Raw genomic sequence first — 27,142 nt, 5'->3', positions numbered from 1 at the left:
GACCCCAAAATCCACTGGGTGCTCCTTTGCTTCGGAGGTCGGTGCTTCAGTCCATAAGCGCACTAGCGCCACATGTGGGATATTTCTAAAAACTGCAGAATCTGGGCAATAAATATTGAGTTGCATTTCTCTGGTAAAACCTTCCGTGTTACAGAATTTTTTTTATTACAAATGAATTTTGGCAAGAAAAAATGAAATCTGTAAATTTCACCTCTATTTTGCTTTCATTCCTGTGAAACACCTAAAGGGTTAAGAAACTTTCTAAATGCTGTTTTGAATACTTTGAGGGGTGCAGTTTTTAAAATGGGGTGACTTATGGGGGATTGTATTGTATGGGCCAAACAAAGCCACTTCACAACTGAACTCGTCCCTGAAAAAATAGCCTTTTGAAATTTTCTTCAGAAATGTGAGAAATTGCTGCTAAAGTTCTAAGCCTTGTAACGTCCTAGAAAAATAAAAGGACGTGAAAAACACGATGCAAACATAAAGTAGACATATGGGGGATGTAAACTAGTAAATATTTTGTGTGGTATAACCATCTGTTTTACAAGCAGATACATTTAAAGGGTAACTAAACGTTCGACAAACTTCTGACGTCATAGTGACATGTCAGAAGTTTGGATTGGTGGGGGTCCGACCACTGAGACCCCACCAATCACTAAAACAAAGCAGCAGAAGTGCTCATGTGAGCGCTCAGCCACTTAGTTTCTGTTCTGCTTTTTCCGGAAAAAAAGCCGAACAGAAACTAAGCGGCTGAGCACTCACACAAGCGCTTCAGCTGCTTTGTTTTAGCGATTGGTGGGGTCTCAGTGGTCGGACCCCCACCAATCCAAACTTCTGACATGTCAGAAGTTTGTCAAACGTTTAGTTACCCTTTAAATTTTGAAAAATGCTAGTTTTATCAAAGTGTTGGTGTTTTTCACAAATAACTATTGAATTTATCGATCTTCGCTAACATAAAGTACAATACGTCACAAGAAAACAATCTCAGAATCGCTTGGATAGGTAAAAGCATTCCCAAGTTATTACCGCATAAAGTGACACATGTCAGATTAGAAAAAAATCATCTGTGTCCACAAGCTCAAAACAGCCTCAGTACTGAAGGGGTTAAACCTCGGCATCGTACGTATCACGTGATGTTGCAATGCCTCACGTATGAAATATTGCCATGAAGTGGAAAAAGTAATTGAGGGCGGGGTTTATGCTATTAAAAAAAAAAGATAAGGTAACCAGGCGGATGGTGAATTGAGATCACAAAGGCCCGGTATCGGTCTGCAGTTTTGGATAAATGCCGCACGACTACGTACAGAACAGCAGCGCAGATATAAATGTGCGACTTTATAGTGTATTATTATATAGACGATATACACGTGATATGTATATTGCCGGCAGTCTCGCCGAACTTTTGTCACATGACAGAGTAACGTCATCTTTGCGCCACTCACACGTTATTGGCGTCATCAACGCGCGTCTCAGTTCCCGGACGCTGCTCTCCCAGGTCTGATTCGTCAATCCGGCGGCGCGGATTTCAGAATAGTTCCTCAGGTCGGTGCAGAATGACGCGCTGCTGTTATATTATATCATCATTATTATGTACTAGGTGTGTGTTTACAGCCGATGCGTGACAGGTAACCGATCTCCAGATAATGCTGAACTGCAAGAAGTGGCTGATCCTGTCAGCGCTGCTTGACAGGGCATGCTGGAGTTTGTGGTTCCACAATGCCTTGGGAGCAGCAACATGGCAACAGTCTTGTAATTTGGTTTGCTGTTGTCTTTTGTATGTTTAGCACTTTAATGGTCCGGTGTTCGCTGCCATTTCAGGTTTTATTAAGTGGGATTTCCATCCTACAACTTTTATGGCAAGTTTAATTAAATATGCCTTAAGTGTCATCAGTGGGGTGCAGTTGTGGGAACCCCTGATCCCAAAAACATGGGGCGAGGTCACCACAAATTATTGACATGCGATTAAAGTTGGTTTTAGTTGATATAAAAACATACGTATGCCATCTGACGTTTCAACACTGATCGAGAGATAGTGGTGCTGTAAAGGGTAACTCCCATCTTATCGCTCAGATATGTCATCACTTTATGATAGGTGGGGCTCTGACCCCTGGGGCCTCCACCGATCCTGAGAACGAAGAAGCCACAGTGTTGCTTTAGCGCTGCGTACCCTTCTACGTTTTTCCACGCTGTTCAGGAAAAAAGATTAAGTACTTATTCAGACTAATGTGTTAAACGGCCGTCACACAGACCTATATACTTCAATGTGGCTGTTCACACGGCCTTGTTTCAACAGCCGTGTGTCAATCCAGCCTAAGGGGCGGATGCAGCTCTAATCTAAATCAGCGCTGCAGAACCCCCACCTATCATATAGTGATGGCATATCCTAGCTATATGCCATCACTTTACAGAAGATGTGAATACCCCTTAAAATAACTCATCTGTAATTTGCCCATATAGGGCTCAAACCGTGAACTCAGGAGATACGGAGGGCCGCAGTTCTGAAAATGATGCGCAGGAGGTTAGCCCCTTTCTCATGAAGTGCTGCCGGCAAGTCCTACTCTGAAAAACTGCAGGAGTGGCGAGTAACGCAGCCTGGACTCTGCTTTGCTTATGCTGTTTTAAGTCTATGCCCATAAAGTGCCACTTTCCCATGATAATGGTGCCTTAACTAATGTCCTCCATACTGCATAGAGGTCAATGGCAATAATCACTGAACCATTAGCTGGGGTTTTAACCAATAAGTATAGCAAAGCATTAGTTCTGCCAGCATTAAAATACCCCACAGGCATTTATTTAGGGCAATACTCTTGGCGTGGATTACTGTTCCCACTGTTAAAAATAAAAAAATTATAGTCTAAAAGTTGCCCTCCAGACTTGGGGTACATTATAAAAGAAATAGGGGCAGGCTCTGATGATATCTATAGGTGAGTATGCCCACCTGCTTCTTCCCAGCACTTGTGGATAAAGACAGGAGATAGGTTAACAGTAATACGCTACAACTGCCATGCTCGAGACTGGTTAGCTGTGCCTGTTTAATTGGACTGAATTAAGAATATCTGGTGTTAAATTATCCATGTGTTATGTATTAAGTGCCGTATTCAAGGCAGCAGTACGCTGAGCCCTACGCGTTACGATGTGTCGCCCACTGTCATACACAGATCAGGATGTGCTCCTTGGACCTGTTCCCTCCACCCCTGCCCCGTGGCGATGTCACGCTGTATGAATTCAACAATACAATGGTTCCCTGGGTGGCTAATGAAAGCCCACCTCCCTCATTCCACACTTCGGTAAGATCTTTACTAGAATGAATTGGGTGATGATTGGAAAACTACTTGAAATAATAAAGTTGGGCTCTTGGAATGGGTTCGGCGTTATCTCTCTTCTTCTGCAGATTATACTGGGAGCTCCACAGGGCTGATATTGGTATTGGTTGTTCGGTGGACGCCGCTGATGCTCAATAACCAAGATCCACAAATCCCAATGTCGGATACATGTCCTAATAGAACATATGAGGAACCAGACAACTCCTACTAAATATCATGGCTGGGCGTAGAATACAGAATCTTGTTACCTGTATGTGGCCTATAACATGAGTGGTCAATGTCTCTACGACAACAGTCCACAATTGGTCTTATGAAACATAGGACTCAAAGTAGATCGGAAATCCTTGTGTAGCTTTCAGATAAACGGACATACCAGTACATTACGGTCAATGGTTTTGTGTAGGTAGAGTATATTCACTGTAAACTTGGTTGGCAGGTATTATAAGGTTATAATAATACAGACATAGGCATTGCAACAAGTGAACCAAATCAAGCAGCATTTTGCTCTGATTCTGTCAAATGTTTGCCGTACGTTTGTCCAAACAGCCTTTATACCCCTACAGATGGTCAACGTTCCTGAACTTCTGATTCCTCTAGATGCCTTGAAGGCTCCAGGGAGGATGGAGCTGAGCAGTAAAGCAGCATTTATACATCACAAGGAGACCGTCTGGAAACGGTGTTTAAACGCATGGTGCGTGTGCCCTCATTCTTTATCCTGTGCCAGTCTTATGATTCTGGTGGTACTTGTTACATGTGGGTAATATTCACAGGGTGATCTTCATGGATGGAATAGAACCACTGTTTTCCTTTTTAGGCACCTAATGGGACTTGCTGGTCTGCTGGAAGAGATATCCAACTCAGAGGAAGAAGGTAATGTCTCAATGCCAAGTGGTTGGGGGTGCTAAAGCTAGTCATTAATTGACATTGATGAAAAAGTGGATGTTTCCTTAACCCCTTAAGGACGCAGCCTAGTTTTGGCCTTAAGGCTCAGAGCCCATTTTTCAAATCTGACATATTTCACTTTATGTGGTAATAACGTCGGAATGCTTAAACCTACCCAAGCGATTCTGAGATTGTTTTCTCGTGACACATTGGGCTTCATGTTCGTGGTAAAATTTGGTCGATATATTCAGTGTTTATTGGTGAAAAATTGCAAAATGTAGAGAAAATTTTGAAAAAATTGCATTTTTCTGAATTTAAATGCATCTGCTTGTAAAACAGACGGTTATACCACCCAAAATAGTTACTAGTTCACATTTCCCATATGTCTACTTTAGATTGGCATCGTTTTTTGAAAATTTTTTTATTTTTCTTGGACGTTACAAGGCTTAGAACATAAACAGCAATTTCTCATATTTTTAAGAAAATTTCAAAAGCCTTTTTTTTAAGGTACCTCTTGAGTTCTGAAGTGGCTTTGTGGGGCCTATGTATTAGAAACCCTGATAAAACACCCCATTTTAAAAACTAGACCCCTCAAAGTATTCAAAACAGCAGTTAGAAAGTTTTTTAACCCTTCAGGCATTTCACAGGAATTAAAGCAAAGTGGAGGTGAAATTTGCAAATTTCATTTTTCTTGCTGAATTTCAATTTTATTCATTTTTTTTTCTGTAACACAGAAGGTTTTACCAGAGAAACACTACTAAATATGTATTCTCCAGATTCTGAAGTTTTTAGAAATGTCCCACATGTGGCCCTACTGCGCTCGTGGACTAAAACACAAGCCCTAGAAGCAAAGAAGCACCTAGTGCATTTTGAGGCCCCTTTTTTATTAGAATATATTTTAGGCAGCATGCCAGGTTTGAAGAGGTGTTGAGGTGTCAAAACAGTAGGAATCCCCCAATAGTGACCCCATTTTGGAAACTACACCCCTCAAGGAATTCATTTAGGGTTGTTGTTACCATTTTGACCGCACAGTTTTTTCACAGCACGTATTTGAATTGGGCTCTGAAATGAAAAAAATGTCATTTTTTCCAATAAAATGTCATTTGTGATCAAAATTTCTTATTTTCACAAGGAACAAAATACCCCATTTTGTTGCCCAATTTGTCCTTAGTGTGGCAATACCCCATTTGTGGTGATAAACTGCCGTTTGGGCCCATGGGAGGGCTCAGAAGGAAAGGAGCGCTATATGTTTGTTGGAGTCCAGATTTTGTTGGATTGGTTTTCGGGTGCCATGTCGCATTTGCAGAGCCTCAGAGGTATCAAAGCAATGGAAACCCACCAAAAGTGACCCCATTTTGGAAACTACACCCCTCAAGGAATTCATTTATGGGTAATGTGACCATTTAGACTCCATAGTTTCTTCACAGAACTAATTTGAATTGGGCTGGGAATTAAAAAAATATATATTTTTTCCAATAATATGTCATTTTAGCTCAAAAATTCTTATTTTCACAAGAAATAAAATACTCCATTCTGTTGCCCAATTTGTCCTGAGTGCGGCAATACCCCATTTGTGGTGATAAACTGCCGTTTGGGCCCATGGGAGGGCTCAGAAGGAAAGGACCACCATTTGGCCTACTGGGGATTTTCTAGTGCGAAGTCATGTATGCAGAAGCCCCTGAGGTACCAGAACAGTTGAAACCCCCAAGAAGTGACCCCGTTTTAAAAACTACACCCTTAAGGCATTCATCTACATGTGTAGTGAGCATTTTGACCGGAGACCTACACCCCATAAACTGTAATGTGGGTTCTCCCGGGTATGGCAATACCCTACATGTGGCTGTTATCAGCTGCCTGGACACACAGCAGGGATCAGAGGGGAAAGACGAGGGGGGATAAGCTGTGTGGAGTTCATCAGGGTAAGTAAAATTGGGGTAAATTATAAACCAAGGGATGTATGATAAATTTTAAAACACTTTCATACAGAGCTCTGGTTATTCGGGACACGTGTCACATTGATATATTGTGTCCTCCCTTATCCCCCTCTTATAGCAGACTTTGCACCTCTTTTGACTTTTTCCCTTCTTGCCAGTTTGGGGAACTTCTCCTGGAAAGTGTTGCCCTGGTACGATGCGTGTGGGCTCGCTTCCAGAAGTACTGGGTGCCCCCCCCTTCTTGGTCCCTAAAGATTAGGTTCTTGATAATCACCTCTTGAAATTCCAGGAAAGTTCCCGTCTGGCCTGCACATCGACGTAGCACGTACGCATTGTACAAAGCCATCTGTATGATGCTTCTTATACCACACCGCATAGCGCTGTAGGGCTTCAGGGCTTGATCTTACAATTCCATCCCTCCCATGTACCTATTGTAGTCCAGGATGCAGTCTGGTTTGGGGGTGGCCTTTCCTTCATTTTTCCTAAACCTGTAGGTATACCCTGATGCACTCTAACATAGCGTATACATCTTCACGCCATACCTTGCCCTCTTACCCGGCAGGTGCTCGCGGAATTGAACCCTCCCTTTAAAATGTACCAGGGACTCATCAATAGAAATACACTTCTCAGGGGTGTATGCTTGGGAAAACCGGGCACTGGAACGGTCTAATAGGGGTCTCCGTTTATACAAACGGTCAAAACTGGGGTCATCTCGGGGTGGGCACGGCTCATTATCAGTATAATGTAAGAAGCGAAGTATTGCCTCATTTATTTATTTTTTTAGGTTCCAGTTCAGTTCTGAAGTTGCTTTGAGGGGCCCATATATTAGAAACCCCTATCAAACACCCCATTTTAGAAACTAGACCCCTCAAAGTATCCACAACAGCATTTAGAAAGTTTATGAACCCTTTAGGTGTTTCACGGGAATTTAGAGCAAAGTAGAGGTGAAATTTACATTTTTTTTTTTTGTCAGAAAATCCTCTTTATACCATTTTTTTTATAACACAAAAGGATTTATCAGAGAAACGCAACTTAATACGTATTGCCCAGAATCTGCAGTTTAGAGAAATATCCCACATGTGGCCCTAGTGCGGTAATGGACTGAAGCATCGGCCTCCGAAGCAAAGGAGCACCTAGTGGATTTTGAAGCATCTTTTTTATTAGGCACCATGTCCGGTTTGAAGAGGTCTTGTGGTGCCAAAACATTGGGAACCCCCCAAAAGTGACCCCAATTTGGAAACTAGACCCCTTGAGGAATCCATTGTAGTTTTTTTGGGGTGCATGCGGCTTTTTGATCAGTTTTTATTCTATTTTTAGGTGGCGTGGTGACTAAAAAACAGCAATTGTACGATTGTTTTTTTTTTCATTTTTTTTTACAGCGTTCACCGTGCGCTATAAATGACATATTCACTTTATTCTGCGGGGCGATACGATTACGGCGATACCAGATGTTTATAGGTTTTTTTTATGTCTTATGGCGTTTGCACAATAAAATACGTTTTGTAAACAATCATTCACTTTTTGTGTTACCTTATTCTAAGAGCCATAAAGTTTTTATTTTTCAATCAATAAAGCCGTGCGAGGACTTATTTTTTGCGTAACGAACTGTAGTTTCGATCAGTACCATTTTTAGGTACATGCGACTTTTTGATCTCTTTTTATTCCATTTTTTGGGAGGTGAAGTGACCAAAGAATTGTGATTGTGGTTCGGTTTATTATTTATTTTTTTTACGGCGTTCACCGTGCGGGATAAATAATGAAATAATTTTGTAGTTCAGGCCGTTACGGACGCGGCGATACCAATTATGTATAGTTTATTTGTTTGTTTATATATTTTTATTAATAATAAAGGACTGATAAGGGAAAAAGGGGGATTTTTACTTTTAATACTTTTAAATCTTTTATTTTCTTATTTTTACACAACTTTTTTTAACTTTTTTTTTACTTTATTACTTTGTCCCACTAGAGGACATGAGGGCAGGAGGCCCTGATCGCTATTCTAATACACTGCACTACATGCGTAGTGCAGTGTATTAGAACTGTCAGCTACTCACTGACAGCAAGCATAGTGGGTCCTGACGTTGTCAGGACCCACTAGGCTTCCGTCTATGGCATCGCCGGACGCCATTGTTTGGTGTCCGGTTGCCATAGTCACCATCGCCGGCCGCTATCGCGTAGCAGGCCGGCGATGGCAGCTTAACCCCTAAAAAGCCGCGATCTCTATAGAACGCGGCTTTTAAGGGGTTAATCAGCGGGGACACAGCGATCGGTCCCCGCTGTAGGAGCTGTGACAGCTGCTGAACAAGACAGCAGCGTCACAGCTCCTGTATGTGTCGGGAGGACGGCCGAAACGGCCGTTACTCCCGAGACGTACTATTACGGCATGGAGCGCGAACGATACAGCTGCCATGACGTAATAGTACGTCAAGGAGCGGGAAGGGGTTAAGGAATAACTGCACCTTTATGAAACTTTTGATATGGCATAGAGACATATCAAAAGTTTGGATGCGCCTGCTGGTGTACAGACGCGCTCAGCTGAGTTCTCTGCACCTCTCGCTGTGATCGGCGCTCTTTGTAAACCTGAAGAACGTCTATGTGAGCCGTCCTCAGCCTAACAAGGAGCGCCGATCACAGCTGAAGGTGCAGGGCTGAGCACTACTGCACCTTTTGTTTCTGCAATGGTGGGGATCTCCGCACCCGGACCTCCACCAATCCAAACTATGGATATGTCACTATGAAATATCAAAAGTTTGATTAAAGTGCAGTCACTCTAAGTTTTACTTTCCAGGCCTCAGATATAGTTATTTGTTAATGTTTAATTTGTGACCATTCTTACTTACAGTGCCCCCCTTACTGTGTCGCGTGTCATGCTGTTCTCTTGCTGCATGTCGATGGGTTTCTTCTTTCCATGGGTCCCTTTTTCCACACCTTTTAGTAAGTTGCCTGTAGTGTATGTGTCAATGTTTGCTCAATCGGGTTGTCCAGGATTAGTAAATATGGCTGCTTTCTTCCAGAAACAGCACCACACCTGTCTGCTAGTATAAAATGAATGGGGCTGAGTTGCAATACCACACACAACCTGTAGAGAGGTGTGGCTCGTTTTTTTGGACTAGCAGTGAATTCTGATACCAAATTTTATCCTGAACGATAGTGATCAATCAGCTTTATTGTCAGAGAACAGTTGAGCCACGAGAGTTTTTGAGGGTCTAAGCATAGAGCAGTGCAGATATGTTGGCACTGTGTTAAAAGGGTTTCCCATTAGAAACAGCTAGCCTCTATTAACATATGCTTCATGGTTTCTGTGTACAATTGAAACAACACTGCAGTGCTGGATCTGTCGAATGACCGATATCACCAGGGCCCAATGGACCTTATTGACTTATAATGGGGTCCATTGGAGCCCCTGTCGCAGATGTCAGCAGAGTCTTATTGATTGAAATATACAATGAATGTCTGATTAGTGGGTCAGTCTGATTACTGGGACCCGCACCGATCCCAAGAACAAAGGTCCCTGTTCCCAGCTCAGAGTTGGCCATGTATGCATGGTCACTGGCCATTATAGTGAATGGAATATTATAGTGGTATCAAGGTGTTTTATGGTTTAACTAGTCAAACCTTCTAATCTGGCTTCACTACATCTAATAAAATGTAATCTATTTTTCTACACAGATGAAGAGCGAGGATCTCACAGCGGAGTTCTCTCAGGCTTGTGACTGGTGAGTAGCGGTTTGTTCAAGTTTTGTCTACTAATACCAAATTTGATGTCACTAAAGCTGCTCTCTTCTCTTGTGGTACTCTATCAGGGCTGACTGTTCACTCCGAGCCTTTGCTTGGCACCCTCACACCAACAAATTTGCACTGGCACTTGTAGATGACTCCATTCGAATATATACCTCCGGAAGGTAAGATGTGTGGGGAGTGTTATTGGTTTTCTTTTATAAAGGGAATGTGACTGCAGAGTACCTAAAAAGAGAGTCTTTAACTGAGGAGCGTTTGGCAGTTTCCTGATCTTATTTAGTTATCGTTCTGAACTTGCTTTAAGACAAATCCACTCTTTTATTTACCTCCCGCTTTGCTTCTAAGAGGCTTGTGCTTCTACACAGCAGCCAATCTGAACAGCAGGCATGTAGTGTAAAGCATGATGGACGGACACCGCAGCATCCTGATCCTCCGGTGAGATGGATGTCCCATTAGGTAATGCAGTTATATAAGCACTCCGGGATTTTTTTTATCTTTGCCTCTGTAAAGTACATCAAGTAAAAGGTAGTGCAGGTAATTCTCTTACCGGGCACCTTATTGATAAACTATCAGCTCCGTTGTGGTCTGCCGTTATATCACGTGACCTCTGTGTAGAACTGAATGCAGTCTCTCCATGTATTCCTATGAGACTCGCATTGAGCGGCTCAATGCATAGAATAAGAAGCACGTTATAAGCACCACCTATTTGAATCACTCTCTGGCGCACGTCACCTGGTGGGTTTGATCCAAATCACCCACATACATTCAAAAAGTTCCAATGCAAAGTCGGCGACGAAGAATGATAGAAAAGGTTCTGATTTATCGAATGTACAACCTTTCAGCTTACATGCTTGAAAAAGGCTTAATGTAAGCAGAAAAGTCGCACGTTGGATTATACAGAACTTATTTACTTATCATTATTCTTTGGGACGGAGTACTGTCTCCCATCTTGCATTTCTCAATGAATAGACAGACTGACTTCCGGTCCACACAAAATACGCTGTAGTGTTAGGATAGATGCGGGTCTCGATATATAACGGCGGACCGTAACACACCTTATAATTCAGTAATTACACTTCCGGTAAGAGAATTTCCTGCACTTCCTTTTACCTGATGTACTTTACAAACCGAAGCAGAGATAAAAAAAATTCTGGGAGTGCTTCTTTAACCCGTTAATGACTGCCCCATAGTGTTTTTACGGCGGCCACGAATTCTGATGCAATAGCCTTTTACATCACTGCATCGGAATAAATAAACAGAGCAGGGAGCCTTTAAATCTCCCTGCTCTCAGCTACCAGATGTAGCTGAGGGCTGGGGACGTCCCTGCTCAAACGTGTGAGATCGATATTGGTATCGATCACACCCGTTTAACCCTTCAGATGCGGCGCTCAATAGCGAGCGCCGCATTTGAGTGGTTTTGGAGAGAGGGAGGGAGCCCCCTCTCATCCCACTGACACTCAGCGATAAGATCGCCGAGTGTCTGTCTACGATGGCAGCCGGGGGCCTAATAAAGGCCCCCAGGTCTGCCTGTCGTGATTGCCTGCTAGACCTCTGGCATGACCTAGCAGATGCCTGTACGTTTTATTATAAATGCGATCGTAAGATTGCATATTGAAGTCCCCTAGTGGGACTAGTAAAAAAATTTTTTTAATAAAAAGTGAAAAAGAAAAGAAGAACCCACTTTTTCCCCTTACAAACTGCTTTATTATTAAAAAAATAAATAAAGTTAAAAAGTTACACATATTTGGTATCGCCGTGTCTGTAACGACCCCAACTATAAACATATTACATCATTTAACCTGCACGGTGAACGTCGTAAAAAATAAAATAAAAGCCATGCAAAAATTGCAGTTTTCTTTGAATCCAGCCTATAAAAAAAAAAATGTGATAAAAAGCGATCAAAAAGTCGCATCTACTCCAAAATGGTACTGATAAAAACTACAAGTCCCGCAAGAAAAAAGCCCTCATACAACTGCATCGGCGGAACAATAAAAAAAGTTAGGGCTCTTGCAATATTGAGACGCAAAAACAAATAATTTTGAAAAAAAAGTGTTTTCACTGTGTAAAAGTAGTAAAACATACAAAATCTATGTACATTTGGTATCGTTGCAATCGCAACAACCCACTGAATAAAGTTATGTTATTTATACCACACGGTAAATGGTGTAAATTTAGGACGCAAAAAAGTGTGGCGAAATTGCATTTTTTTTTTCTATTCCCCATCAAAAGAAAGTTAATCAATAAAATCTATGTACCCCAAAATGGTGCTAATAAAAATTACAACTTGTCCCGCAAAAAACAAGACCTTATACAGCTATGTCGACGCTTAAATAAAAAGGTTATAGCTCTTTGAATGAGACGATGGAAAAACGTAAAAAATGGCTTGTCATTAAGGTCTAAAATAGGCTGGTCATTAAGGAGTTAAAGGGATTTTCCAGTTTATATAAATGACTATAAATGAAAAGTTCTACTACTTTCTAATTGACTTTGTTTTAGTTCCTCACCATTTTCAAGTCATTTGTTTGCTGTCAGTGAATGAGTACATTCTTTTTTTACATTCATCGCTACATACCTAGTTCTACCTTCAAGACGTGGCTACAATTATATCCAGTCTAGGCAATGCTCTGAGATAAGCAGCCTGGGCTCCAGAGATTTGTACGGCTACTGCTGATGTATTTGTCACAGAGCATTGCGTAGACTGAGGGCTGAACTGCAGAAAATAAGTAACATGGAAACTACCCAGAAGTATGTGACCCTTGTAGAGATGTATGTCATGTATGTATGGCATCTATTATGCAGTATAATATTATTTCTATTGCAACTTTATATTTCGTAGCCCAACAATACCCACGTTAAAGCACCGCCTGCAGAAAGATGTGGCAAGTATGGCATGGAAGCCATTGTGTGCATCCATCTTGGCTGTGGCATGTCAGAGCTGTGTACTAGTGTGGCACATCGACCCTACCTCTCTGTCCACCAGGTAACACTGAGAATTCTTATATCTGTATGAATCGTTGGTCATTTAGTATTTAGAGGAGGTTTAGTTTAAGATATTTTGGTAAAGAGGACAGTGAGGACCTTTCATTTCCTGTTCTCTTCGTATCATCATTACACCTGTTCTTCCACTGCACATTATAGATCCATATAGTTCTTATCATACTGACTGCTAATGTTTGTATTCGCCCTCTCATCCCCATCACTACCTCTTTATGGGCTTAATCCGAATGGTAAGTGCTGCCCTTCTGAATACATTTGAAGGGGTATTTTCATCCCGGACAATTATTGAATATCCACAGGATATGCCATAAACGTCTGATAGATGCGGTTCCCAGCTCTAGGTGCCGCACCCATCTCTAGAACGGAGACCCCTGACCCCTGTCCTACCTCGTCCCGCTGACGCTGCTCTCCGGCCACTGAATTACGAGGTGCCGGGAGGACTGAAATAGCTGAGCTACGCTGTTTCCGCAACTCCTATTCACTTCTATGGGAGTTAAGCAGACCGCGTAGCTCAGCGGTTTTGGCTATTTCCGTACTCCTGGCCTTCTTGGAACTCAGGTGCCGGAGAGCAGCGACAGCGGAGCAAGGTAGAACAAGGATAGGTGCGGGTCACAGAAGTCAGACCCGCATCTATTGGACATTTATGGAATATCCTGCGGGTATGTCATATGTTTCCAAAATGAGAATACCGCTTTTAAAGGTATTGTCTCCACAAGGTAACTTCATTTTAAAAGGAAACCACCCCCAGTGTTCAGATGATGCCGCAGGAGGAAATTGGAATTGGCCACGCATTTTCTCTGCAGAGGCCACTGGTGGTGAATGGGGACAAGTTTGCTTTGATACATGAAGAATTCACTCACTTTGTAATGACTTCTGTTTTGTGATGCCAAATGTAGTCTTTCTCCCATTATTGTCCATTAATAGTGTGGTTATTTTCATGTCTGTCCTTTTGATGACAGGCCTTCTTCAGGCTGCGCTCAGATTCTTACACATCCGGGTCACAGTCCAGTCACTAGCGTTGCTTGGTCTCCTAAAGGTGGGGTGTTGCTGTCTGCATCCCCTGTTGACACTGCTATGTTGGTGAGTAATTGGGTTTTACTGTTACAGTCAGTGCTGGACATGCTTTTTATTCTCTTGGTAAAGACCAAAACTATATGGTCAAAAGTTTGTGGACATTCTTGCTAATTCTTGAGTTTAGGTGTTTCGGCTACATTCATTGCAAACGGGTATAAAAAAACAAACACACCGCCATACCATCTCCACAGAAAACATTGGTAGTAGTATGGGTTGTACTGAAGAGCTCTATTATTCTATTATTATACTATTATTATGAATTGGAAGCATCTAACCGCTTGGCCAAGAAGCTAAACAATGCAAACTCAGAGTGGGGTCCCCGAGTGCTGAAGTGCGTGATGTGTGCAAATCTCCTATCATCTAGTTTATCACCTATTACAGAGTGATACCTGCACAGAACGGAGTGTCGGAGCTTCATGTAATGGATTGGTCAGGCTGCTGCACACAAGCATAAGATCTTAGTACTAATATATGGATGGAGTGGTGTAAAGCGCGCCGCCGCTGTACTCTGGAGCAGTGGAAATGTGTTCTCTGGACTGATGATTCACATTTCACTATCTGCCAGTATGATGGACAAATCTAGGTTTGGCGAATGCCAGGAGAGCACCACCTACCGGAATGCATAGTGCCTACTTAAATATTTGGTGGCGAGGGATAATAGTCTGGGGTTGTTTGTTCTTAGTTCCAGTGAAGGGTAATGTTAATTCTACAGTATACAAATACATTGTATAGCCATTTACATAGACATTTAAAGCCAATCATATGCTTTCAACTTTGTAGGAAAAGTTTGAAGGCGGCTTTTTTTTTTTTTCCAGCATGACTGTCCCAGTGCACAAAGCAAGGTCCATAAAAACATGGTGTGATGAATTTGGTGTAGAGGAATTCGAATGGCTGCACAGAGCCCTGACCTTAACCCCATTAAACATCTTTGGGATAAACTAGAATGGTGAATGTGAGCCCGGCCCTCTCATCCAACATCCGTGTCTGACCTCACAGATGTTCTTCTGGATGAATGGGCAACAATTCAAAATCTTGTAGAAAGCCTTCCCTGAAGAATGGAAGCTGTTATAGCCACACAAAGGGGGCAACTTCATATTAACACCCATGGTTCTGAAATGGGATGTCCAACAAGCTCATATAGGTGTGATGGTCAAGTTTCCACATACTTTTGGACGTGTAGTGTTCTATATTCTAAACTCTAGCATGGTTCCAGTAAAAGAACAAATCTATCTTCCCTAACATTACCAGTTAATCCCTGTTGTATATTATTAGGTGTGGGATGTTTCTACGGAGAGCTGTATACCACTACAGAGGGTAGGTGGGGGAGGTGTAACTTTCCTGTCCTGGTCTCCAGATGGCAGCAAGGTGCTGTCTGCCACCCCATCTGCTGTGTTCAGGTAAGCTGAAATGACCTTAGTGATGTGATGTGGCTCTCATTATTACTATTACAATGTTGGTATCTTCCAGGGTATGGGAGACGCAGATGTGGACCTGCGAGCGCTGGCCAACACTCAGAGGTCGCTGTCAGGTCTGTTAATAGAAGTCCTGACATTTGTATCTACTGTTATCTCTGTTTATGCCTTGACTAAGTGTATTTTTTTTTTGTCTTGCCACCCAGACTGGATGTTGGAGCCCAGATGGCAGCCGTCTGCTTTTTGCTGTGAAGGGGGAGTCTGTAATATACAGTTTATCATTCTCTGTTTTAGAGTGTAAGTGTTTTACACCTTCCTAATATACTACATAATACAAACTGTAGTCTTAACAGATTATCTACTTCATGAAAGTTCAATGCAGGGGGATGTGTATACTGGTATATACTGAACTAGCAAGACTTACATTCTGCATAGTGTTATTTCTCAGTATATTAAAAATATAATGAAACCGGCCGGGGTCCATGTTACACTGAACTGTCCTGACTAGCCCATAAGCTAAGTTATTGGGGCAGTATATATGGGAGACCATAATACATATATCCCTTTGAGACAAACATTGAAGCAGCATGTGGATAAACTATGGAACTTGGAGAGATGAAAATCTAAGTGACCCAAAGTAGACTGGTTGCTAGTAAATAAACTCTGGTTGTTAGGTAGTGTACCCTTAGCAGTCGCTGTCACACTTGGATCAACACTGTGCTGACATCAAAGATGGTAAAAAGAAGCTTGGTATCAGTCATGCCATGCTATATACCCTCTCGGCCTGCATTAGTAATCAGATGGATATTGTACTTCACATGGGACAATAGGGGAGATTCCGCTAAACTAGTGCCAAGGAAAAGTGGAGCAATTCATTGCAGAACAGCCATTAGTTGTACTTGTTAATTCTCTCTTTATGTTCCACATTAAATAGGGGAGGCACAAGCTTGTGTTGGTGGAAGTGAACGTGCAACACCAGTCGCTGATGTGTCCGAAATGGTTTTTGAGAGAGAGGATGGGGAAGTCAGGTGAGTTTAAATGGGATCACAGACCCTTGTAACGTGCACATATCCCAGAGGCTATAATGTTTGTCTCATTATATATTGCAGAGTTGGAGGGGAAATACAGGCTATGGTTTGGGACCCCAGTGGAGAGAGGTTGGCCGTACTTCTAAGAGGTGGGATTGATTTTACTTATTTTCCACTCAATATTTGGCCATTCATTACATGCATATGCTGTGTACATGGAAAACTGTATTGAATAACATGGGCTTTGTATGGAATTCGCTCGTGCTCGTAAATTCCTTTTTTTTTTTCCTTTTTTAAAACAATAATAATGAGGCTCTGTCACCAGTTTATTAATCTCTTAACTAATCTAATAGGCGCTTTGCTGCTGCTAACTACAGTGTGATTTGTTTTTTTTAAAAAACCGTTTATTTGCAAAGTTATGAACATTTTTCTAAATATGATAATGTGGCTCTAATAGCCAAATAGACTCTTTCTTTTCACTCTGGGTGGTGTAATGTTTTCTGTATGACGCTGTCCAATCAGCATACAGCTTCTCCCCCTTCCCTGCCCAGCAACACAGCGTGATCATATAGTATACAGCTTCTATTCCCGACTGTGTAGTCAACTGGCGATATCTCCGGTTGTGTCTCCAGCTAGAACTGCGATCCTGGTGTCATATGAAAGATTAGAATCTCATCTTTCATATGCCACCAGAAGCGCTGTTCTAGGTGGTCCACAGCCAGAGATATGTCTATTTTAAGTGAGCCCCTTCCCTCCAGCCTCAGGCCCCATGCACACGACCGTGTTCGGTCCGTGATATACGGTCCGCATGTCGGCTGCATGTCCCGGACCGAACACAGTGCAGGGAGTCGGGCTCCTAGCATCACACTTATCTATGACGATAGGGGTCACTGCCTGTCCGCGGAACTACTGTCCCGTACTGTAATCATGTTTTAGTGTGTGACAGTAGTTACGTGGATAGGCAGTGACACCTAGCGTCATAGATAAGTATGATGCTAGGAGCCCGGCTCCCTGTACTTTGTACGGTCCGGGACAAGCGGCCGACATGCGGACCGTATATCACGGACCGAACACGGTCGTGTGCATGAGGCCTAAGTCTCTCACACTGTGTGAAGCAGCTTCATGCTGATAGGACAGCGTCAGAGGCTGTGGGGTTGCTCCACCTCAGGAGAATCTATGCTGTTACCTCTCACTTGTCTAATAAAGGCTCATTTGCATATTTAGACAGAAGCTCCTAACTTTTAAAATAAACGTTTAGGGACACAATTTTCACTAGTATTAAGTGATGTTTACTTGCCAAAGAGCATAATACACGTGCGTCCCAGCCCGTTGTTATACCAACCTCCAAACAGGAAGTCAGGCGGCGGGACTGAGCTTCGTCAGAAGCTACGTGGAGCATCATGCCAAGGGGTAGGAGAGATGTCACACACGCTCTGTCCAGGCAACCTGGTAATGCGGCAGAGTGTCTCAACAGTTGCAAGAAAAAGTAAGATTTCTGTATTGATAAATAATCAGTCCACATTTTATTAGTTAAGTCACAATGTTATACAAACACAATCTTAACTAATAACACACAAACAGTCGTACTTTTATTAAGAACATTAAAGAGGCTCTGTCACCAGATTTTCAAACCCCTATCTCGTATTGCAGCAGATCGGCGCTGCAATGTAGATTACAGTAACGGTTTTTTTTTTTCAAAAACGAGCATTTTTGGCCAAGTTATGAGCATTTTTATATTTATGCAAATGAGCCTTTCTTAAGTACAACTGGGCGTGTTTAAAGTTATGTACAAGTGGGCGTGTATTATGTGTGTTACATCTGGGCGTTTTTACTTCTTTTACTAGCTGGGCGTTGTGTATAGAAGTGTATGATGCTGACTAATCAGCATCATCCACTTCTCTTCGTTACCACCCAGCTTCTGGCAGTGCACAGACACAGCGTGTTCTCGAGAGATCACGCTGTGACGTCACTCACTTCCTGCCCCAGGTCCTGCATCGTGTCGGACGAGCGAGGACACATCGGCACCAGGTGACAGAGGCTACATCGACTTACCTGCAAACGCCGATGCTGCTGCAGAATCAACTGTAGCCTCTGGTGCCGATGTGTCCTCGCTCGTCCGACACGATGCAGGACCTGGGGCAGGAAGTGAGTGACGTCACAGCGTGATCTCGCGAGAACACGCTGTGTGTCTGTGCACTGCCAGAAGCTGGGTGGTAACGAAGAGAAGTGGATGATGCTGATTCGTCAGCATCATACACTTCCATTCATAACGCCCAGCTAGTAAAACAAGTAAAAACGCCCAGATGTACGCACATAATACACGCCCACTTGTACATAACTTTAAACACGCCCAGTTGTACTTAAGAAAGGCTCATTTGCATAAATATAAAAATGCTCATAACTTGGCTAAAAATGCTCGTTTTTGAAGAAAAAAAAACGTTACTGTTATCTACATTGCAGCGCCGATCTGCTGCAATAGGAGATAGGGGTTTGAAAATCTGGTGACAGAGCCTCTTTAAGTAAACATCGACCATGCAGGAAGAAAAAGTAAGTGGGGTTTTCCAGCCAGTAAAAATAGATGATCCTCAGGGTAGGCCATCAATAGCTGATGGGTACACAATGTGCTCCATAAAAGACATGAACAGTACATCTGTTTGTGTGTTATTAGTTTAGTTAGATTGTGTTTATCTAGAATTGTGACTTGCATATCAATCAGACCATATTTTATTAGTAATCCAGGTAATTTCAAAGGGTTCACTTACTTATCCTTGCAATTGTATTTAGAGTGGAGTGGTATAAGGTCCTATACTTGTGTAAATTTGTAATGGAGTGCCTCTGGCACATCCAGAAGGAAAAGGAAACGTTGCGTAATACTTAGCCATGAATAGCGTTACAAGGAAGATTAGAAATCGAAATTCTAATACCTCCATGGAATATACATATATCTCAAATGTCATAGAATGGCAAAATATGTCTTAATGACCCGGGCATATAATGTATACATCATAAGGATATGCTTATAAACTACACTTCGAACAGATCAGAGAAAGTCCTGTAACTAAATGAACCTAAGATCAACGCTTTAATAAAACTCAACCGTAAAGACCACAACTTCCAGTGATCAATTTTAGCTTCAATCTTAATTCCCAGTTAAGACCCAGGCGTTCAAGGGTCTGAGATGTACGAGTCCAGAATGCTTTCCCACCTTTGTACTGAAGCAATTGTGTTGGACTGCATGAACGTGATGGGGTGCAGGTACTAAGTTCATACTACATCGTATGGTTGATTTATGCTTTGCTGTATAGTTTGCCCAACACATACGAGACCACAAGGACATATGATCAGATAGATCACAAAGGTGGAATATATTACCTTATCGGATCTCTATCCTGTTCTTGAGCGGGTGAAATGCTCTCCGTTTATTACAAAGGAGAAATGTTCACAGTGTAAACAGGTAATGCCCTCTTACCAGGTGATGAAAGAAATGATTAGACTTATAACATAGGAAGAACAGAGAACTCTTGTTCAAGGTAAGCCGCCTTCAACACCGCTATACAACACACACCCTGCCCTCCTTTAGACAAAAGAAACTCCTCACTAGGTGGAGACCTTATCAAAAGATTAAGAAGTCGCATTTCTAAACCTGATCAGATGTGGTGGCCGGGTGTTCAGCTAAGCAGATATTTTATAACATTTTCACCGGGCACTTCCTAGAACTTTGTAGTACGCAATATAGGAATTAACTCGTTTCAACCGTTGAGACGTGGATGGACAGTTGGTGGACTACTGCCTTACTGGCACAAAATAGTAAAAACCTGAGGGTGTTTTTTTAGTGGTTTTACCTAGATTAAGGCCTCATTTACACGAGCGTATTATACGCGCGTGCGACGCGCGTGCTTTTCACGCGTGTCGTACGCACCTATAATAGTCTATGGGGCTGTTTAGACGATGCGTGAATTTTGCGCTGCGTGAGTGCGTTGCGTAAAACTCACGACATGTTCTATATTCTTGCGTTTTTCACGCAACACGCACCCATTGACTTCAATGGGTGCGTGAAAACAACGCATGCCACACTGACGGTCCTGCGTTGCATGCGCGAAAATCACGCAAGAGCTGTCAAAAGGATGAATGTAAACAGAAAAGCACCACGTGCTTTTCTGGTTACAAACATCCAAACGGAGTGTCAAATTCGAGATGAGCGCACCGAACTTCACCGGGTTCGGCCAAACTCGTTTTGACCGAAACCGGTAAAAAATGTTCGGGTACGCGACGTCAGGAGACAGTCACTGTCCACGGTGCTGAAAGCGTTAAACTGGTTCAGCACCATGGACAGTGACTTCCGCTCCGAAAATCCATGAACCTGTAAAAAAAAAAAAGACGTTCTGACTTACCGATAACTCCGGTCCGACCTCCCGGGATGACAGTTCAGTCCAAATGACAGCTGCAGCCAATCACAGGCCAAGCACAGGCTGCAGCCAATCACAGGCTGCAGCGGTCTCATGGACTGCGGCGTCATCCTGGGAGGTGGGGCCGGATGGCAAGAGAGGGACGCGTCACCAAGGCAACGGCCGGGAGCCCGGAATGGGGGAAGCAGGAAGTTCTTGGTAAGTATGAAAGTCTTTTTATTTTCACAGGTTGGTGTATATTGTGATCGGCATTCACTGTCGAGGGTGCTGAAAGAGTTACTGCCGATAAAGTTAGCTCTTTCAGCACCTTGGACAGTGACGGGCCTCGACTACCTCATCTCTATGATGGCGGCTGCGTGAAAATCACGCAGCCGCGCATCATGACACACGGAGCTGTCAAATGCCTTTTGCGCGTTTAAAACGCAACAAGGCTGCGTATACGCAGTGCATACGCCATGCATACGCGCGCAAAACGCAGCGTTTTTTGCGCGCGCAAAACGCATACGCTCGTGTAAATGAGGCCTAAAGGGGTTGTTCCACCATTAAATATTCATTACATAGATCATGAGAAATGAACAATGTTTGCCATTTACACGTTTAAGCCCTTTCCGAAATATGACTTATCCGTACGCGAAAGTCTGGTAGGGAAAGTATGGAACGGGCTCACGGAGTGAACCCGCTCCAAACGATGCCGGTGTCGGCTCTATGTTACAGCCGACACTTCAGAGTAACGTTCGGGATCGCGCTCGAGCGCAATGCCGCTCGTTTAACTCGTTAAATGCCACGGTCAATAGGGGCCGCAGCATTTAAATCGTTAGAGAGCGGAGGGCGACACCCTTTAACAGCTCATCGCGCCCCCCGCAATGCAATCGCGGGGTGGCGATGGTTGCCTGGGGACCTAATGAAGGCCCCCAGGTCCGCCATCTTTGTGCTCCTATTAAGCCTGTCCGAATCACGATATACTGCAATACATTAGTATTGCAGTATATAGTGCAAGCAATCTAACGATCGCTGATTGAAGTCCCCTAGGGGGACTAATAAAGAAAAAATGTGTAAAATAAAGTTGTTTTATTTATGTAAAAGAAAAATTTTAAATTAAAAGTTAAAAAAAAAACCCTTTTCCCATTTTACCCCTAGAGCATAATAATAAACATAATTGGTATCGTTGCATCCGTAAAAGTCTGAACTATTACAATATATCATTATTTAACCCACACGGTGAACGCTCTAAAATAAAAAAAAATTGTAAATGCCAGAATCTCTATTTTTTTGGTCACCTAATCTCCCACAAAAAATGAAACAAAACGTGATCAAACCGTCGCATGTACACCAAAATGGTATTATTAAAAACTACAGCTTATATCGCAAAAAAATATGCCCTCATACCACTTAATTGACGGAAAAATAAAACCGTTATGGCTCTCGGAATTTGGCGACACAACATACATTTTATTTTTTACACTTAGATTTTTACTTGTAAAAGTAGTAAAATATAGAAAAAAACTATATATATTTGGTATCGCCGTAATCGTATTGACCCACAGAATAAAGTTAACATGTTGTTTTAATTGCACAGTGAATTACGTAAAAACGACACGCAAAAAACTATGGCGGTATCGCTGTTTCTTTCATTTTCTACGGCACAAATCATTTTTTCCCATTTCCTAGTACATTATATGGCACAATAAATGGTGGTATGAAAAACTACAACTCGTCCCGGAAAAATCAAGCCCTCATAGGACTAGATTGATGAAAAAATAAAAAAATTACGGCTTTTGGAAGGCGGGGAGGAAAAAACGAAAATGAAAGTCTGAAAAAGGGCTGCGGCGGGAAAGGGTTAAAAAAAAACCACGACCCAGTGAAGTTATGACGTTTACTTAGTGTGGCGCCACCTGGTGTTCAAAGTGAATAGCAATGAGCACGTCTCCCTAATGATATAAGTACTGGTGGACAGGCAGGCTCAGTCACTCTCCCACAACCAGTTCTCTGTATAGTGATTCTCTGTTCGCTGCAGAGCAGCCAATAGAAATAGCCCTGCTTGTCAGGGAAGGAGCAGAGCCCATGCAGTAGCATGGCACTATAGCTGAGGAGACCTCTTCATCTCAGCCTTTGTTTTATTTAATAAAATTTCCATTGGTTTCTAAGTAAGTGTATACTATGGATGTCACACCGTATATACCTCTACTACTCTGGATCCCATGTTACTTATCTGGCAGTTAACAGTATAGTCCCTTCTTACTTTCCCTACAGGGGGGGAAGGAGACGGACTCTGGTCAGAGCCCCTCCTCTAGCAGCACAGATTAGCTGCAGCACCAAGGGGGACACACCTATTAACAGTAATTCTTGACTTTTGGTATAAAAGTTATCCAAGCTGCCCGAGTGGTACACCTGAACAGAGCGTATTCTAGGGGAACCAAAGTATGTATTCATAAAATGGAGCACGATGCATCAAAATTTTTATACTATTTCGATGCCGTGCACCCTCAAACGGTTTGATACCGTTAATTCATGTATTTCTATACTAAGCTGTGCAGGGAATGCCTGTGATGCGATCGAGGGACATACCATATATGGGCAGTCAGCCCCGGGTTCAATGAAGGACCCCAGGGCTGTCTGACCATATTTCCTGTTGTTAGGGCATACTTAGTTCACAGGCAGTTGTTAGGACATACCTATAAGTACACAGGCTAACGTACTGGCATATAGATATGTCAGTACATTAAAGCTAAAAGATAAAAAAAAGTTTTAAAAAAAATACACTTTTTACAATAAACATTAAAATAAAAGTCTCAATACATAAAATATACACACATTCGTTATTGTTGTGACCGTAATAACAGATTTATAGCGTCATTTATGATGTTTACGCTGTTAAATAAAACAAACCTTTCATTTATTAATGTGAGGCACAAGGTATTATGAATTTTATACCTCCATGTGACTCACATGAAGGCTCAAAACTCATCACACCACGTGCCTCACATCAGAAAATGGAAGAATTATTTAACTATCGTTGGCAAAGTATCGTTTTGGTATCGAGTATCGCAATACTACAGTCCAAATTCTGGTATCGTGACAACCCAGGACCATACTGCATGCAATGATGTACCCTGATCGGACAACGTCTAAAACATAAATCACTGTCAGAAAAACCTAGATATACTGTGTAGGAATTTATTTTGAATCCGCAGATCCCAGACACTAATAACAGTAGGAAGGGAAGGAGTCTGTTACATCTTCCCAATCCTCTGAAGAAATTTCAGGGATATTTGCCCTCCATAAATAGAGGGCCTTGTATAGTGCCACTTGAATGTAAGAGGTTTAGCCAAATCGGGTTCTCCAGTTTAGAACTGGTTATGGGCCTGTTCACATAACCGTTGCCCTTCCGCTGAGGTGTTTGATCGGAAGTTTCCGTCGGGTTAAACCCTCAACGGAAAGGCAAACAGAAACCTAAGCTTCAGTTTCCCACACCATTAATATCAATGGTGACGGACAGTTTCTAAAGGTTTCCGTTTGTCCTTGTTCTGGCAGGGTTCCGTTTTGACAGATGCAATAGCGCAGTCAACCGCCATTGATTCCGTCAAAAACGACAGAACCCTGTCACAACGGTGACAAACGGAAACCTTTAGCAACATTTCCATCACCATTGATATCAATGGTGATGCAAATGGAAGCTTAGGTTTCCGTTGAGGGGGTAACCCGATGGAACACCTCAGCGTAAAGGAATGGTAATGTGAATACAGCCTTACTCTGGTTTTAGGGACTCGGTGTGCCCATAGGGGATGCCTAAGCTGAAGATACCTATAAAACCCAGACCTGGAAGATTATACATTGCTGTAGAGACACAAGCCAGGGCAAACTAGAGGAGCCAGAAAAAAGTGTTCACGGGACAATATTTAAGCCCACAAGTTGCTGAATATCCCTCTGCACCAAATTAAAATTAATAGGGTAGTGGGGGTGTTAAACTATATGGGAGTTTTGTGGGGGGGGCAGGCCTGGATTTCCTTCCAAAATAGACCACATTCCATTAGTGGGCAATGAGTTTATAGGTGAAAACCGAGGGTGATGAGAGGGTTTAATGCAATGTAGAGTATTAATGAAGTCTTGATCGGATCTACTTCACAACTATTCCTCGCACAGCTGAGACGTTTCTGTTGTAATGTTCAATGTCCCCATTTTTAGAGAACCCGGATGATAAGACGAGTGAAGCAGTGATTGCCGTGTACCGCACCAAGAACAATCCGAAGTTTGAGCTCCTACCTTGGTAGGTCTTATATTGCATTTACAAGGTTTCTAGGTCTTGTGTTTATTCTGCTATATTGTAGTGACTGTGTAGAGTGTCAGGTCGGAATATAAGTGGCGCTATGTGGAACGGTCTTTTTTTTTCTAGTGGCTTCATTCCTAGTAGAGCAGGAGAAGATCCACAACTCATTCAGTTTCAACCATGTTTCCAGAAGGGGGCATTGCTTTCTGTGGTAAAGTATAAGTTTTTTTTCCTACTATGTATTGGGACTTATTAGAGTAGGATATACACGTATAACCCTGCTGCAGGTCACAAAGATTTAACAGATGGATTGTCCATATTTTATTTGTTCAAATGAGACTGGTGTGACTTCCAGAGGTTTAGCAAGCGAACAGTCCTATTCAAGTCTATCTTACCGGTCTAACCTGATCATTACATGAACTGTAATGATGCCATAAACTATTGATAATAAGGGGGTCAGACAGTGAGTGGTGTCAAACTGTAAAGTAAAGTTTACTAGAAGGTATTTGTTGATCCGCACTACATAACCTATAGATTCAACAAGATGCTGCTTGAAATGTGACCTTTAGGTTTCATGCCCCCAGCTAGATTATGAATTTGTGTTGTACAGATCTTTAATACGACCCATAGAAAGTGCCTTGGGCCCATTCTGTACCTCTGTGTGCATTCAAATCTGTCAGTAAAAAAAAAAAACCTACTTATTTTTGGAATTGCCACTCCGCCCAATTCACTTCAATAGAGCTTAGCTGCAATACTAGACACAACCCATAGAGTGCTGTGGGGCTGTTTCTGGAATAAAGCAGCCCTGCCTTTCTAATTTTGTAAGACCCCTTTAACGAATCGTGCTCCTCTGTATATTTTGCCCACTCACTACATTGTTCATGCCTCCCTTTTTCTTTTTTTTCTTTTTTTTGTACCATCATGACTTTTTTTCTTCTGTAGCTATGGCGTTCTGGTCGCCTCTCCCATGTTCCTTTCTACTTCGTGAATGCACGGTTTCCACGCTTCACACCGGAGACTGGCACCATTGTATCTGGAGACACCAGCAGCACTACCACCATACGGTCACTCTTCACAGAGACATAAACTTGGCGTGAATTGTTTCCGCGAACTACATCCTATTTATATTAGAACCATTCGTCACTACACTGTTCAGGTTCTCCTATAATAAATATCCAGATCTTGCATTTATGTGAATTAATACATAGATACTTGCTGCACATGAAATCCAGAATCGTAGGTGTCATTTCTCTAGAATACTGTTATGATGGAATTGGATTTGTTATATCTGGTTGTTTTATGCTCTGAGGCCCCATTCACACGGCCGTAATTTTGATCCGCAGTTATGGACCGTAATTGCGGATCAAAGTACAGACCCATTTCTATTGCTCATGGACACCTTCCCATATATTTACGGGAAGGTGTTTCCGGCTGTAGAAAGGCTCCACAAAAAATAGTACATGTCCTATTTTTTTATTTTACGGACCACGCGCCCATACTTTATAATGCGGTTGACTGTCCGCGGCCGGCCATTATTACGGCAATGTGAAGGGGGCCTTACCCATACAAGCTGTGAAACTGCACTTTAGTAGCAGCCAAAGTGATACAGAAACTTGCAGCTTTGATATTTCCAGATGGGGGCTGCTGTTCCAAAATATGGGCCTATATCGAGATCAATAATTCTTATGGAGCATCTCTACAAAGCAGAAAACGAACACTGATCTGCTTTGCCCTCATCCCTGCTGACATCTTGGCCAGGGAGGAAACTAATATACAGACAGCTCCTCTCTGTTTCCATGTTAAAAAATAAAATATATTTTCCTAGAATTTTAATTAATTAAAATTATTTTTCTTTTGTGGTAATTTGTGTCTCAATATTTTGGCAATTTATGTTTTCAATTGGTATTGCTCAGTGTGATATACACCTTATTTAATGTAAAGTTAGGGCAGATTCAGACGAACGTTGCGTTTTTGCGCGCGCAAACAACGCAGCGTTTTGCACGCGCAAAAAAACATTTGACAGCTGCGTGTGTCATCCGTGTATGATGAGCGGCTGCGTTATTTTCGCGCAGCCGCCATCA

At 42.4% G+C, this 27,142-nt stretch overlaps 1 protein-coding gene across 3 annotated transcripts; it reads left to right on the top strand.

Annotated features, from left to right (window-relative positions):
* The first annotated feature begins 1,239 nt into the window (after nucleotides 1–1,239).
* Nucleotides 1,240–26,924, top strand: AAAS (aladin WD repeat nucleoporin). 3 transcript variants are annotated; one of them, XM_075851843.1, is made up of 17 exons: nucleotides 1,240–1,545; nucleotides 3,162–3,290; nucleotides 3,890–4,017; nucleotides 4,141–4,196; nucleotides 8,985–9,076; nucleotides 9,812–9,858; nucleotides 9,946–10,044; nucleotides 12,717–12,860; nucleotides 13,837–13,957; nucleotides 15,224–15,348; nucleotides 15,419–15,479; nucleotides 15,570–15,660; nucleotides 16,298–16,391; nucleotides 16,473–16,540; nucleotides 24,980–25,061; nucleotides 25,188–25,272; nucleotides 26,004–26,924. In XM_075851843.1, exons 2-17 carry the CDS (start codon nucleotides 3,168–3,170, stop codon nucleotides 26,145–26,147), a joined length of 1,560 nt encoding a protein of 519 aa, XP_075707958.1. In that variant the 5' UTR covers nucleotides 1,240–1,545; nucleotides 3,162–3,167; the 3' UTR covers nucleotides 26,148–26,924. The 3 variants fall into 3 exon arrangements, with proteins under 3 accessions (XP_075707958.1, XP_075707959.1, XP_075707960.1); XM_075851844.1 differs by having other exon boundaries at nucleotides 1,240–1,600; XM_075851845.1 differs by lacking the exon at nucleotides 1,240–1,545 and adding an exon at nucleotides 1,579–1,628.
* The last annotated feature ends 218 nt before the right edge of the window (nucleotides 26,925–27,142 follow it).

Source organism: Rhinoderma darwinii, chromosome 2, assembly GCF_050947455.1.
Source record: "Rhinoderma darwinii isolate aRhiDar2 chromosome 2, aRhiDar2.hap1, whole genome shotgun sequence".
NCBI classification, from domain to species: Eukaryota; Metazoa; Chordata; class Amphibia; order Anura; family Rhinodermatidae; genus Rhinoderma; species Rhinoderma darwinii.
This window is presented reverse-complemented; position numbering and strand designations above follow the sequence as displayed.

Bases quoted from the DNA above. Each gene is read 5' to 3' on its own strand.
- AAAS (XM_075851843.1), top strand. From the start codon at position 3,168: ATGTGCTCCTTGGACCTGTTCCCTCCACCCCTGCCCCGTGGCGATGTC. The intron at 15,480-15,569 runs GTCTGTTAATAG...CTTGCCACCCAG, and splicing joins CACTCAGAGGTCGCTGTCAG to ACTGGATGTTGGAGCCCAGA. The intron at 15,661-16,297 runs GTAAGTGTTTTA...CACATTAAATAG, and splicing joins ATCATTCTCTGTTTTAGAGT to GGGAGGCACAAGCTTGTGTT.